Source organism: Ruditapes philippinarum, unplaced genomic scaffold (genome assembly GCF_026571515.1).
Source record: "Ruditapes philippinarum isolate M1 unplaced genomic scaffold, ASM2657151v2 ctg6056_1_1_1_1, whole genome shotgun sequence".
NCBI lineage: Eukaryota > Metazoa > Mollusca > Bivalvia > Venerida > Veneridae > Ruditapes > Ruditapes philippinarum.
In genome coordinates this window covers 20,001-35,275 of record NW_026852489.1, presented here as the reverse complement: position 1 = coordinate 35,275, position 15,275 = coordinate 20,001, and the positions used below count along the sequence as shown (strand labels likewise).

Genomic DNA, 15,275 nt, shown 5'->3' with positions numbered 1-15,275 from the left:
CGATCCCTAGGCTGGCCAACTAAAATTACTAATCAGTCTTTGGGATGAGACTTTAAGCTTTAAGTACAGGTTGCCTGTATAAGTGTTTGAACACTTGGCATATTTAAGAACCAGGAGAAGCTTCTGGAATTTTGGCATTCTTCTGTATCTGTATCTTGCACCAGCCTCCAAAATATAAAATAATGAGTACTTTACTGGCGAATTCGCCCATATGAGCAACCCTTGGCAAGTATAAATAAACTCAAATACACACACAGTGCAAAAATGTACATTTTTCTTAAAAAATTTTTTTTTTCAATCCTAGTGCGGGCAGTTGACTACGAAGGAAGAAAAGTTTTTACATTACAATTTAAAACAGGGGGACAAATTTATCCTTTGTAACAGTACAAGTAATATAGTAATCTTTTTTTTAAAGGGTTTTTTTAAATTTATTTAAAAGTTTTTGACATTTTTGGCCTTCGCTTTTTAATTGTAACCCAATTTGCTAACGGGGTTTTAATTCAAAAAACCTTATAAAAGCCATATATTTTAAATTTTTTTCGTGGGAACAAATTTTGGGTTTGGGGGTGGGTTCCCCCGTTTAAGATCCGCAGTAACCGTCAAAAAATTTTTTAAAAAATTTTTTCTCCTTTTTTAGAGAAAAACATAAAAAAAATTTTAAATTTACAGCAGCTGTGTTTTTTGGTTTTTCTAAATTTTGGAATTTCTTTTTGTTTCATGTTCCAACTTCAAAACCGGGGTTTTTCACTTAAAATTTTATACATTTTTCAAAATTTTAAAAAGGAGCACACTATCCAAGACCCCCATAATGTCAAAAATTGACTGAATAGGCCCCGTTAAATTTTTGTGTGCAATTTATCTTTTAAAACACTAAAGGGTATTTTAAAACTTACTTTTTGTTTTTTTTTAAAAAAGGACTCCGACCCGGTTCCGTGCCCCCAAAATGCCCCAAAAATGCGAAAAATTTTAAATTTCGGGGATTTTTTTGCGTTTTTTCCGCCAACTAAGAAAAAAGCACCCCGACAACTATACATTTAAATTATAACGCCGCGAAATTAAATAAGGGGGCCCAATGTGAAAGGTACGGTATTTTTTTATGGTAGTAAAATCAATTTTTACAATTTGTTGCCCTTTTGGGGTGGGGAGGGGAATTTTAAATTTGGAAAATTTTTCACTTGGGCAGATAATTACATGTGTGGATCAAGCAGGTGTTAGTAGCGAACAGAGAAGTGAAAGATCGTCCGTGATGTTGACAAACCTTAAACTTTAGGTAAGTTGACTCAAATAATTACAGTTTGAATATTAAATCGGATGAACAATTAAAAGAATAATTTCACTAATGATTGATCTAAAGCCACTGTTACTGCAAATGTTAATATTTTCATATCTGATTGTAAAGGGGTCTGAAGTGTCTATTCATATGCAAACCCTATAAACATTAAATACAATTTTTTTCAGTTGTTAAAAAATACTTAGTAATTATTTCATATTTTGTTCTCATTGATTTTTAGATGAAGTCAATTTATAGTAATGTTTTGTTTTTTTATTTTGTATCTGTAGATCACCAGATTGTCGGGTAGAAGGCTGTGAAAGATCTTGGCTCAGTCCAGCCTGTGAGAAGAACTGCTTTTACTGGCAAAACGGTGGAAAACAAGATGACTAACTTAACATGATGTTCTTGATTACATTTATGCTGTCATGTGTATTTATTTAAATAGAATTTGAAAACCACATAATAGTATGTCTATATTTTAGATAATAAACATGTGCAGCTGTAATAAAATGAAATATTATAAATATGTGTTTGTAATCATAATGATATATAACTGCTAGCATATCTTAGCAAAGATAGGCATGTCTCCCTTGCAGAATTATTGGCTCCAACTTTTTCTGATTGGCGAATTTGGTGGCGCAAACTAATTTTGACCCAGAGGGAACCCTGAAGACCCATAACTATGTCCTGTATTTGAATGAAGTCTCCCTGTTTGTTAATTCAGACATTATCCAGCATCTTGTTTAACTATCCAGCACTGAGAAATTTAAGAAAAAGAAATTTTCAAATATTTCTTTGATTTAATTGGTTTAGAGGGATGGTTTTCTTGTAGAATTTCTAGACATGGAAATGAAGTATTGTATAAAATGTTGTAGGTTGGTGGAAAACTGAAAGGATTATTTGCTGATGGTGTGACAGGACTTATTGGTCTTGTGAGAAAGGTATGGTCAATTCATTATCAAAAAAAAATGAGTAGTGACATACATTTCCATTACTAATGCTATCAAGCGATATTTTATTTTGATCCTAACACTACATCAACAAATAAATGCTGCTGTACCAGATATTAAGCACCTGATTTGTTTCTGTATTTATTTTCATCGTGTCACATTTTTAGCAGCTACATCACATGTTTAATGATTACATCACATGTATAAATATAGAATGTCAACAGACATTTTATTGTATAATAACACGCTTGGTTCTTCAATGTTCAATAGGGAAAAATGCGGGTCATGTTAGAATATCCCCTAGATTTGTATCTACATAATTGATTATACCCTTGTTTAACTAGGAAGTGTTGAAGAAACCTTAATAATGTTGGCATTGTTCAGTAAAATAGTGAATTTTATCATCACAAAATATCTCCAGTAATATATTTATTGTAAACTTCCCTGCACAATTTAGCCTTAACCTGCTAAATTTATTACATGGATTTGCCCAGCTTTGAATTTGGAACAGTTCATTCCAAGTTAAAGAGATTTTAGTATCAAAATACATTAAATTTGAGCTACCCTACCAGCAGTGTAGAGCCTGGTCAGACTGCACAAAGTTGCAGGCTGTCCTTGACCAACACTTGGTATACTCTAATCACTTTTTTTTGATCCAACAAGGTGAGGGTTATACATGTAAATGAAAACGATGGTGTTTTGTAGATCAGTCAGAATTTACCTACTTTCTTACAATATTGTCATAAATTAATGAGCTTTCCTTATAATAAAATGAAAATTCAATTCTCATAGAAGTCTACATTATACTTTTCATATACAATTTGTCATATTATTACTTTGGCAAAGTATAAATGGAGTATTTGTTTTATTGTTGGTATCAGGGTTGTGTGACGTACCTACGACCATGTGACCAGGTGGAGGAGTTGTATTGTTCTAGTGAAGACTTAGAGAACTCAGAAATTCTTGCTGACATATGCAGAACAGATGGTAACATTTTAAACTGTACAAGTGGTTATATTATATATGACTACCATTTGTAGTATTTCATCATTACAAATAGAATGTTGACATTTGCAGTTCTGTTGAGATTTTAAACCTATCAAGAAAATAAAGTTAATTGTGTAGTGAAAAAAATTATATAAACTAGGATTAGGATTTATTGTTGATGACAAAAGATAATTGTTTAGCTACAGAAATATTTCCAAACACTTCTAAAAACCAGGGTTCACTCAACATTATTTTTTAGATTTTCAGTTATTTTGAAATTATTTAAAATATTGATCTTAATTTAGTATCACCTACTATATGCAAAAGTTTATGTTCAATTTTCCTTACAATTATTATAAAATATATAAGTTGCTTTTTCAAACATTCACCTCTTCATATAAGTTTCAATCAAATTTAAGACTGTTCAGGTCACAGACTTTTTTAAAAACAGCTTTGAATAAAGAAGTTTTCTAAGTAAAAATTGCTGACTTATTTAACCCTTCAAATTCAATATGGAGTAAAAGTTTTTTGTATGAGGAAGCTGTCTAGCTAGCTTATTGAAGGTTAGTGGATCTACTCAAGGGTTTATTGATGTCTTAGATAATTCTATGCATGGTAACATGAAGACTGCCTTCACCAGTATAGCCAGAAATTTTTTAATCATTATCAGTGAAAATACAAACCCCAACTTCATCACTATTGTATGACTTAAATCATAACTCTAAATTTTAAGGACAAAGAAAGTTTATACAAACATGTTCTATAATGGTTTATACATGTTTTTTTTATGATTTTAGATGAACAGACAAAAAGAGATGTTAGTATTGTATTTGAAACTTTACATTCTATCAGCCTGGAAATTTCTGATGATCTAGGAATGCAATTCGAACAGGAACTCTCAACCAGTCAGAATCTTGAAATGGTTGCTGGGCAACTAGTTGAACATGTGATTTTAAATCATGAGTAAGTTTTAAAATCTTTGAATTGGTATGGCTGGTAACAATGTGTAAAACTTAAGTATGTTTTGAATAATTAAATTTTATGCCCAACTTCAACAATCGAGACTAAGTAAAATCCTGAATTCCTTCACCGTCTCATCTGACAAAGGTTCACATTGCTCAACTTCCCAGTATTAATTTACTAAATTAAAGAAATTAAGTTTGAAACAGGTTTAAAAAACTTAACCCATAGACAAAGAGCACTGGCACTGTAGATAGGTCTTGTTTAATGAGACTATACTATTGGCAACTTAATGATCATGTATAGTATTTTGGTACACTGTAAGCCCGTTATAAAGTTTATTTTGGGGTTCAAGATTTCAAACCGCATTATAACAAGGCTCTGATATATAACGCTTGTCACAAGATCGGATGTTAATAGGGTAGAAATTAACAGTATAATTTATTATCCTACCCACGTACCTATACATACAATGGTAACATTTTGTTATCCTTCAATCAATGGAAATAATTTACATTAACAAATTTGTTTTTAAATCGTGTAAACAATTAAAACAAATATGTTTTTAAAATATTGAGTTGTGTTTAAAAAAAAAACCTGCAACAATAAAATACTTGCAACTGTTTCCACAGTGTAATGTAACCAAGTAAAGATGTGTTGCTATTAAAATCAGTCTAGTATTATTGTATTAAATTAATCAGCCTTATTGGTATTTTACTGATTGTTTTGTCATTTTCCCTTCTTCTTTTTTTTTGCCACATAGTTTTTAAAATGATTTAGGAATTGTGTTTGCTCATCACAGCTTTGACTTTGGTGTTAATGGAACAGTTTGATACCTGACTGATCAAATGAAATCTCTTTGAGTAATTAATTCAAAACTGGACAAGTTAAAGGTTAACCTGCCAAAAGAGATATATATTATATCATGTCAATTATGAACTAATTAACAATACATGTATATATTTTTGCAGTATGGAGAATGCTCTATCAGAGGGGTTGTCTGTAGCTGGTAACATGAGATTGATCAATGACTTTACTGGAGCTGTAAATATTATCTTGAAATTTTTGGATCTCTCACCCAATATTGATGATGACCAAGCTATGGAAAGTGATGGTAAGAATGAGTAAAATAAAGTGTTTTTGTAGCTTAAAGCATCACGCCTCCAGATATGTCCTAATTTTCATGAAAATTTTGAAAATGTAATAAAAAGTAAAATATTGTTAAGTGAACAAAGAATGTAATTGACACATTGCAATCGGCACTTATAATCCACGTAAATTATCAAAAATAGGTCAAAATATGCAAAAAAAGCCCCTACTGCATTACTAACGCAGTAGAAATATGGTGATAAATACTGCAAAAATTAGTCATTAATTGCACACAAGATATAAATTATCACTTGAATCTTCAATAAATTTTACTTTTCTTAAAATCTTAGTACATATTCACCAAGTTTAATTTTCTTGAAATATTTTGGCTTGTCCGGAGGCATGCAGCTTTAGTAAAGGTATGGTCACATCTGCAGCAAACTCATGTGTCTGGTGTTGCACATGTCCATCTTCATGAAGATTTTCACTGTCATGTACAGACCACTGCATATTGTAGTGATTTGTGTGGTGAATTAAGGTCATACTTCAGTGGTTGTGCAACAGAATCTTGAAAATACTGGCAATATAATTTTTATGTAGTAACCTTTCACAGACAGAAATATTTTTGGAACTAGAGCTAAAACTACATGTTATTCAGATATGCTTCAATATTAATCATCATTAAACAAAACTGTTAAAATACCAAAGTATGTTATTTAATTACTTTAAGATAATGTTTATGGTTTTATAAGTGCACATTTATGTATGAAACAAATGAATATTCATCAATTCTATATCACTTTGTGATGCAGTTTATGATACACACCTCCCATTTTCATTAAACATGGTGGTGAAAAAACTTCAGTTTCTGACTCATATTAAAAAGAAGTAAGAATACTTCATTAAGTTATAAATAAAAAAATTGAGTGCCCATAGATAATGTAATATTAATATATTAATTTTTGTGTTTTGGATTTCAGATATTAACATGACACGTCATTTGAACCTTAACAAATTATTTACAAGCAAGGTTGGCTGTGACATACTGACATTGTGTGTAGAACAATTCTCCCTGACAAGATTCCAGTTATTACGAGATCTGTATCTTCTTCTACTTGCTGCTTTGAGAATAGGAAATCAGGTTGTATTTTCTCATCCATTGCTTTATTCATGCTAATGTCTCCCTATTTGCTCATTAAGTAGAATATTATACCATTGGAAATCAAGCTAGATTGTTTGAGATTCAGGAACATAACATGTTTATCCATCATGGGTATCAAATTCATGTCCATTGCCATTCATTCTATAATAACAAAGCCTGAAATAACCATTGTGGCTGAGGGGTTTGCTTTATTGGTTGAGGCATCAGAATTGCAGTCACCATTTAAAGCTGCATGATCATATGAGTCAACTAAATAGATTTGAGTTACTTGAAACTGTACTTTTTTAGCTCCAGCAGGTGAGGTGGTTTTGACCCTTGATGTTGTTATCACCCGGGGTTAGCCAAAATCATCTTTCCTTTTTCAGCACCATATGACCTGAATTTTGTTGGTGAGCCATAAAACAAAACAAAACAAATTATTCTACCAAGGACATTATAGACCTGATTCATTTTGTTATTTACCTGGATTGACCAACCAGCTTATTGTTATGTGTTACATTAGATTTTTATTATGCCCAAACTTAGGGGTGTTGGGTCATAATACCATGTTTGTTTTGAAATGATAAATATTATTAATTGTAAGGGATTTTTGACAGGTCTTGTTGTGCAGAATAAATGGTTGTTTGCATATATAACATGAGCAAATAGGTCATATAACTTGTAATGTATTTCTCGTATATAATGGTACAAATGTTATCTCAAGCTTTATAAGTTTACTTGTTCCATTATTACTGTACCGGTACATACTAATTATCATCAGAGGATTTGTCCATCTTTCAATTTTGACAAAACCATTTATCATTTTTAGGGGAAAATTTTCAAAATATAAACTGACTTCAATCTGGACAAAACCATTCATCTTTTTTTTCTGACGATTTTCAAAATATAAACTGTCTGAATGGCAAATAGTGCATGATCTTGTACTGCACTAGCCACATATGTAGATTGTGTTGCCACCAGCAACCATATTTTATGATGATATTTTGTATGATAGGCTAATATAGATACACAGTCAGTAGCAACCATACAGAATGACTTGTTACCATATACTGCAAACCTGCTCAGATCTTACCTTGTTGTCAAGTGGGCAGCTCAAACCCTGGCTGTATCAACTCAGGCTAACTCATTGTAAGAAGACTGTTTTCCTAATTATAGTACTATATAGTCTGTCATAGCACCAATAGCACTGCATTGATCATAAAAGAAATATGTAATAATGATGAAAATTGATTTGAAGATTTTTAGCAACAATGTTATCGATTTCATCATAATAAATATTTATTAGTTAATTGAAAATTTAGGAAAAATATAAGTATGTTTTGCAAAATTAACATCTTCGAGCAGTATCTTAATTTTACACACTTAAATTCTTTTCTTTTCTTTTCAAATTTCTTCAGCAGATAATATAAAACTATTGAATTGCATTGAAACATTACTTCAAAATAAATACTATTGTAAATGTAATTACTGTATAAAGTATAGGCAAAGGAACTACAATGTATATCATTTTATATTGTCATTTTTAAATGTAATATTTTTAACATATATTTAGGGAATCAAATATCAGACAGTTATCATCTCTGGATATCTCAGAGTCAATGATTGGAGGACAGAATGTTGGTCCTGCCCTTATACAGAAGATAGGTGAGTCTATCTATATTCTAAACTTGTGCAATGGGCATGCTTGTATAGGTGAGTCAGTCTATTTTCAAAGCTTGTTGCAATGGGCATGAACTTGTACCACTGGTAACGAGTCTGTCCAGTTTATACTTTCCTGGAATCTTGCCTGGCTTTATAAAGTTGGCTGTCCAGTTTGTTAGTTCTTTAATAATTGAATTGATTTAAATTGATACTTTCTCCCTTGACCTAAACCACTAAGTGGCTGCTTCTCATGAAATGTAAAACAGAAACTTTTTTGTGAGGGTATGTTAAGTATGCATATTAGACAATGAATTTCTCCTGTGTTTTTATTTTGTACATAATGAATTATAAAATTGTGACTGGTACTTTTTTTACAGAGCATAGTGGTGCCAGTCTAATGGAACTATTTATACATGGACCTGGAGGAGACAAAATGAGGACCAGTCTGTCAACTACATCATTTCTAGATGAAGATTCTGGTGCATTATGGTCCTCTGGTCTACTGAAGATTGTCAAATGTATCGCTTCACTAATGTATCCTTTATATATGAGTACTTATATGGCATCTGCTATTCTCAAGTTGGACAAACAATGTTCTATCAAACCCAATATTCAATGATGAAAGTAGAGTATTATAAAAGTAAGACACCACTAAGTATGGTTTCCACATTATCTGTATAAAAAGCAGCAATGCACTTCTTTTCAAATCAAAATTGTATGTATTTTACTGGTGCAAGTTATGGACTTTCAGATCAGTTGAATTATTAGTAGGTCATAACTATACATAACAGTTAAAGATGGTTTTATAGTTTATATTTAGTTTATACAAATTATTTTAGTATGATTGTGTTGGAAGCTATAAGCTTTTTGAAACACTCTCAAATCTGTTCCTAGTACTAGGCAATTAGTGTAAAGTTTGAAACTTGAAAACTTGATTTAACGCCTATTTCTACATATCGAATACATATTCAATGGCGTTGTACAGCTATATACCTTATATGTGCTACTCCCAGTGCTACCATACACAATACTCCCAGCAGTGCGACGGTCACAGTGATTTGGTCAATCCCCACCAACATGTAACAATCTACAACCCTGCACCCCTGCACATGATAACACATGGGCTAGACTTTATTATATTATTATACAATGAAAATAATAAAAACACTAGAAATATACAAACATGCACAAAACAATTTGGAACAGACAATGCCTTCAGCGTCACTTAAAAAAGTGCAAAAAAGTCCTTGAAGTAAAATGATTTCAGTTGTCTTTTGAAAATTTCAACAGATTCACATTTTCTCATATTAATAGGTAGTTCATTCCACAATTTTGGTCCTATCGTGCTAAAAGCTCTGTCAGAAAAAGTCCTCTTCTTATTAAAAGGAACAACAAAGTTTCTTACTCAAGGAAACAACAGCTTGCCCCTGACTGGGTTTGAACACACACAAGTCCAGCAATCCTTAGATTACTAGTCCAATGTGTTAACCACTTGGCCATGCCGCCACACAAAGTTTATATTTGATACCTAGAGTAACATACGAAAAACAATTCCTTAATTATGTAAAAAGCTGGCCTCTGAGTGAGCAGTTTGTATTTGCGGAGTTTTTGGCTAGTCATTGTCAGTATCTACCACTACAGGACTATAACAATCTACTACAACATTGGTGTGAGTTTAACTGTGCCTCAAGATGCTTCATGCAGGCACTCTGTTATCTACACTTCGAGTAAGCACTTTCAAAAATTTATTTTTTGTATTTTTTCCCCATTTCATGGCTAAATTACTGCATATGATCAATATTCTTATTCTAAGGCAAATGTTTATTAGCATTCATTTTGGCGATATAGATCTAGTTCCTGATTTGTACAATGTTTACCTCCCTTGCCTCAAGTGGCAGCCATTTTGGTGGTCAATTTTCTATACAAAGCAATTTTTTTAAATCAGTATAAACAGCAGATCGAGGAAAATTGTCAAATTCTTTTATACATATGAAGGAATATTTTATCAGTTTTACATGAAAATGATGGAATTATGAGAGATTTATCTTAGGTATACCTGTAATGCTGGCCTGGGGAGGTAATAATTGCTATGTGAAAATCATTTGTAGTGTTTGGTACCAGAACAATTTTTGCCATAAATGTTGAGTACCAGTTGTTTGCGCTACGTGATATTTAATTGATATTTGATCTTCGAAACTGTAACAATACTTTAACCCATAGCCTGTTCGTGGCAACTTAATTTAACCATGCAACCAGTGAGACCAACTTCAGCCAGCACAATGGTGTCATCTGATCATGGTTGCTACTGTTTGCTATTCAGTCAGTGGTTATTTTGAATTTTCCTATGAAAAAAAAAAGAAAAAAAGATGAATAGTTTTTTATCCTGATTTATCCTCGCTAAAGCTCGCCAAGATACACTTTCTTGCTCACCGGATAAACCTTCTCCATCCCGACATCAACCATGTATTCTCTATGTACATGTTGAAAGATGGATGAGCCGATTTAAGATATTAAGCATGATAAGAATTAAATATCCCCCTATTCAAAGCTATTCTTTACTTTGTCTACAAACAATTTGATTCGCTTGCAGATAATCTTGATTACTGAAAAACAAAAACACAACATTTTCAAACAAGCAGTTTCACATGAAAAAAAATACATATTGGAAAATGCATTTGTTTTAATAATTTTATTATATTTAATTTGACTGTGTTATTGTAGTGAGCCAGTGAAAGCAGCACATTGTTTTAATACAGCTAGAGAGGGATTACCTAATGAAAGTTTCCTTAGAGACAGATTGTTACAGTCCGAGGAGACACAAGTTAGAAAACTAGAAGTCCTGTTTTATCTCAAGGTAAGATCTACTGTTGTCATATACAGATTCAAACTGTACTTATTTTCTGTGGATGTTAAGAATAGATTTTATGACAGTAATTTGAAGAAAAAATCTAAAATTCATTTGTTAATTGATATTCTTGTCATCAAGCAGAAAGTTATATTTTATGAGTCATTTGAACAGAAGGATAATGTTTCTGACATTTTTGGTCTTAATGGTTTTAGACTAAGTAAAAGCCAAGCATAGAAGAAATAATCAAAAAAAGCTTTTGTGTTCAAAGTATTATCTACATTTCTTTAACTTAATGTGTTAAGTTACTTGATTTATCTTCTGTTTTTGAAATGAATACAGGAGCTATCCACAGCTTAAGTATTGAGGTCTCTCACTTGGTTTGATTAGGTTCAGGTTAGAACTACATAATTAATATCTTTGTTGTCTAACAAAGGTTACTGGTTCTACTACTGTTTCAGCCATACCTGAAATAATTCAAAGCACAGAGGGACGTTAAAAATGCCCTTAACAGTGTTACTGTAACTTAAAAACTAAGAAAAAGAAATCTTATTGGGTTCCTACATTTCAAAAACTGTTTGGAAAATGTTAATATGTATTTGTTGTTTTATAGGTTATTCGACAATTTGAAGAGATATCTGCCCCTGATGTGGTTATCTCCCTTGCTAATGAAGCTATTAGTGTGGCGGATGAGGATGATCCAAATTTGGTGTGTATTTCTATAATATGATACCTGATTATAAAACATCTTTGTTTCATTGTGGAGAGAAAATCTTCAGTAAATATTTTGTTTCAAACTATTTCTTATAGAGTGGTTGTGATGACCACATCAGGTTGTTTATTCAGGCTTTAGATTTATGGATTATTTGATCTCAGCATCATACTTTTGTGTTAAGTTTATTGGAATATATTTGTATATAACAAGATAGTTATAATAAACTTATTGTAATTACAAATGTACACATTTAAGTTTATTTATATTTAAGTCCCAAAATTTTGCCATTGATAGCTCCTTATCAGAATGATCTGTTATGATAATTCATCATATCAGACGTTTGATTACTTAGTAAGATATTTTCAATATACATTTTACTGATTACTAATTTCAACAAATAATTAATTATATGATTGACATTTATGTTATTTTAGCCGACATTATGGTCGAAAGTTTTCAAGTACCAACTAGAGCTCGGGCACAATTCTGAAGCATACAAGGCCATGATAGAGAACCCTGATCCGAGTAGACGTAAAGATTGTCTACGTCAACTTCTCATTAGTCTGTGTGACCGCGGGGATCTACAATCTCTGGTTGACTTCCCGTACATAGATCTAGAAGATGAGGTATAATTTACACGATGTATCCTTATAAATATACGTGTACACATGGACTTAGTTGTGTATGTGATAAAAATATATTTTTACTTGTTGGAAATGCTATCCTCATATTTTAGAAACATTGTAAGATATACTCTTATTTTGGAACATTGCATATAAGGAAAAGTCGAGCATTGAGGATAGAAAAGAAAATCTTGGCTTAACTTATTTAACCTTGTTACTGTTACAAGTTGAAAATGAGCAATATTTTTGTTACTGTTATAAATTGAAAATGATCAATATTTCTGTTACTGTTACAAATTGAAAATGATCAATATTTTGTTTCATTTTGCTAAGAATTGGTTGAAGACATTAATGTGAACAAGTGTGTGTTGTTTGTTTAAGGTTTCTGATAACAAAAGATGATTGGTTTAAAATAGGTGGTTGTTTGTTCCTGAAATACTGTATGATGTCCACCCTTGGTCTACCTCCACAAGTAAAGCTGGACAGTGACCATGTCATCTTTTAGCTGCATCTATATTACCTAAAGCAGGAAAAAAATATACAAAAAAAAAAAAAGATTAGATAAATAACTTTGAACAAATTTATGTTGCATGAATCTTAATATAATAAGTCTAGGACACATTTGTTATGGTATTTGGTTTAATCTGTTTATCTGATATATTGTTACAAAAATACAAACAAGAATTATACATAATAAAGATCATTTATAACTTTTACATTATGTATGAAAGGTAAGCTGACAAATCTTCGTTTATATGCAAAAAAAAGCAACACTTTTGCCTGACCAATAATTGCCTGACAAATTTTACAGTTATTTTTGCAGAGGCTTATAAAGAATATGTGATTAACGATATTTAATTAACTATTACAGGTAGAGAATATACTCGAAAGTAGGGCACGCTGTATGGATCTTACAACACACAACTACTATGATCTACTATATGCATTTCATATCTTTAGAAACAACTACAGAAAAGGTAAGTATATCGATCATTTTGTCATGACATATTCACTCTAGATGAATATAAAGCAATGCTTCTGGCATCCTTTTCTTTTGACTATAATTTTGTCAATTTTTTTTTTAAAAAACGGAACTGTTACTTTAAGGCTCTTGGTTTTTGCAATTTTTTTTCCCTAACCTGACTACATGTGTATTACAATGTTCTTATCAAATTATATATTTTTGTATCCATTTCATAATAGTTCGGAAATCTTTTAAGGTAATGGTAAAGCCTAATACATCTTTACCATGTATTGTGGCCAAATTTTATGTTTAGAAAATACAGACTATTTTGTATGTTATATTATCTGTTTTACAGCTGGTAGTGTAATGTATGAGCATGGTATGAGACTAGGGCGGGAAGTACCCGGGAAGGCGGGCCTACAGAGACAAGCTCAGTGTTACCTTGCTGCACTTAATGCACTTAGACTTGTTAAACCGGAGTACTCCTGGATTATTAAACCAATGCTAGCCACTAAAGCTAATGTAAGTTATAGTCCTTATACATTGAAAATATCAAATTGTATCCATGTTAATTTAAAAAGAAAATATTATTTAAATTATCTTGGATAAATTCTGTGAAGTTAATGACTGACTCAGTATCACTATTTACATATACAGAAGTGAATGTACAAGATTTTTTTTGTAGTTCATTAGGAGATATTGGTACATAATTGATATAGAACTGTAAGATATGAAAAGTTTTTGTTTGTTTTTTGTTAAACATAAAAGGAACATATGATTAATTCATTACCATAAACTTATCGGAGGTAAACATTTACAATAAACAAGTTTAGGTTTTTGTAAAGTAAGACACACACATATGTAAATCACATGAAAAATCAGCACGCCGCGACTTGAACTCTGGGGTCTCTGGATTACCTGTCCAGTATGCTAACCACTACATCACAGCGGCCGTTGCATTTTCTTCATGCTATATATCTATATTATTAATAGTTGTAAAACAATTGATACAGAATTGTCTGACTTTCATGAGTGTGTCATAAAATTCTTACACTTCATATTATACACATACACTATTCATATTGTGATCGTTTTCCTGCAGATGGCAGCAGGAGATTATATGAGGTCACCTACCAGTAAACATGATCTGGAGGGAGAGGAGGTGGTTAATTCAGGTAAATTTTCCAATGTTTTATTCTTATTTTCTTTTATTTTTGTTCTTAGATTATGGTTTACCTCTTATGCATCTAATTCAATGTCAAACGTAATGATTTCAAACTATGTGAATTAATCATTATAATAGTAAACAGAGCTCAGATATTATTGTCAATATTTCAGCATCAAACTTTGAGATCCTCGAATTACACGATATAGAGAAGGAATTTATGTTAGTGGACGCTCGTCTACGTCTCCTAGTCAAAGACAATGATCCTTCCCTATCTGCAGGTATGTATTAATTTTCTTAAGGCCATAACAAGTCTAACTTATACTTTATTAACTCATTAGATATAGGAATAAGTCAGTCAATAGACCTTGAATTATGTAGCTTTCCTGTGTCAATATGACTACAAGGGGATTGGTTGATAACACTATGTCTAATACCATATGCACACAGCCATTGTTTTACATGATTTTGAATGTCTATATGAAAGAGAAACAGTACTGATACACAATCCAGGAATGCAGGTTGGGTAACTGTTGGGTGATACAGTAAAATAATCCTGTGAATACACGTTTGTTAACTGTTATGTAATGCATGGTTATCAATATTCACCATTGGAAATCTATATTGCCAAGTATGTTAGTCATTTTATTGTTTTGAAATATTGTGTAGAGAACTTAGATTTTTATAAAAGATGTCCTTATATGTTCTTTAGATTGCAAATTTTCAGCTTAACAGTGTATTTTTTATCAAATGCTTCTCATAATGCTATTTACAATTCATTAGTTGTTTACAATGATTACTGTAGCACTTGAAACTACAATGTACTTATTATACAAATTTATACATTATAAGTGAAAAACTGACAAAACTGCTAGAATATTTAGTGTTTATCGAAATAGGA

At 31.5% G+C, this 15,275-nt stretch overlaps 1 protein-coding gene across 1 annotated transcript in view; it reads left to right on the top strand.

Moving 5' to 3' along the window:
• LOC132714790 (nuclear pore complex protein Nup160-like) overlaps window positions 1-15,275 on the top strand; it is a 40,756-nt gene that overhangs the window by 17,514 nt on the left and 7,967 nt on the right. Inside the window, exons 13-28 of the mRNA XM_060697717.1 lie at window positions 2,149-2,214; window positions 3,105-3,210; window positions 4,008-4,173; window positions 5,142-5,284; window positions 6,240-6,400; window positions 7,416-7,549; window positions 7,974-8,065; window positions 8,440-8,596; window positions 9,634-9,789; window positions 10,784-10,916; window positions 11,521-11,616; window positions 12,057-12,248; window positions 13,117-13,222; window positions 13,565-13,731; window positions 14,312-14,384; window positions 14,548-14,655. Coding sequence (XP_060553700.1) covers window positions 2,149-2,214; window positions 3,105-3,210; window positions 4,008-4,173; window positions 5,142-5,284; window positions 6,240-6,400; window positions 7,416-7,549; window positions 7,974-8,065; window positions 8,440-8,596; window positions 9,634-9,789; window positions 10,784-10,916; window positions 11,521-11,616; window positions 12,057-12,248; window positions 13,117-13,222; window positions 13,565-13,731; window positions 14,312-14,384; window positions 14,548-14,655 — 2,056 coding nt within the window. The remainder of the gene's footprint in view (window positions 1-2,148; window positions 2,215-3,104; window positions 3,211-4,007; window positions 4,174-5,141; window positions 5,285-6,239; window positions 6,401-7,415; window positions 7,550-7,973; window positions 8,066-8,439; window positions 8,597-9,633; window positions 9,790-10,783; window positions 10,917-11,520; window positions 11,617-12,056; window positions 12,249-13,116; window positions 13,223-13,564; window positions 13,732-14,311; window positions 14,385-14,547; window positions 14,656-15,275) is intronic.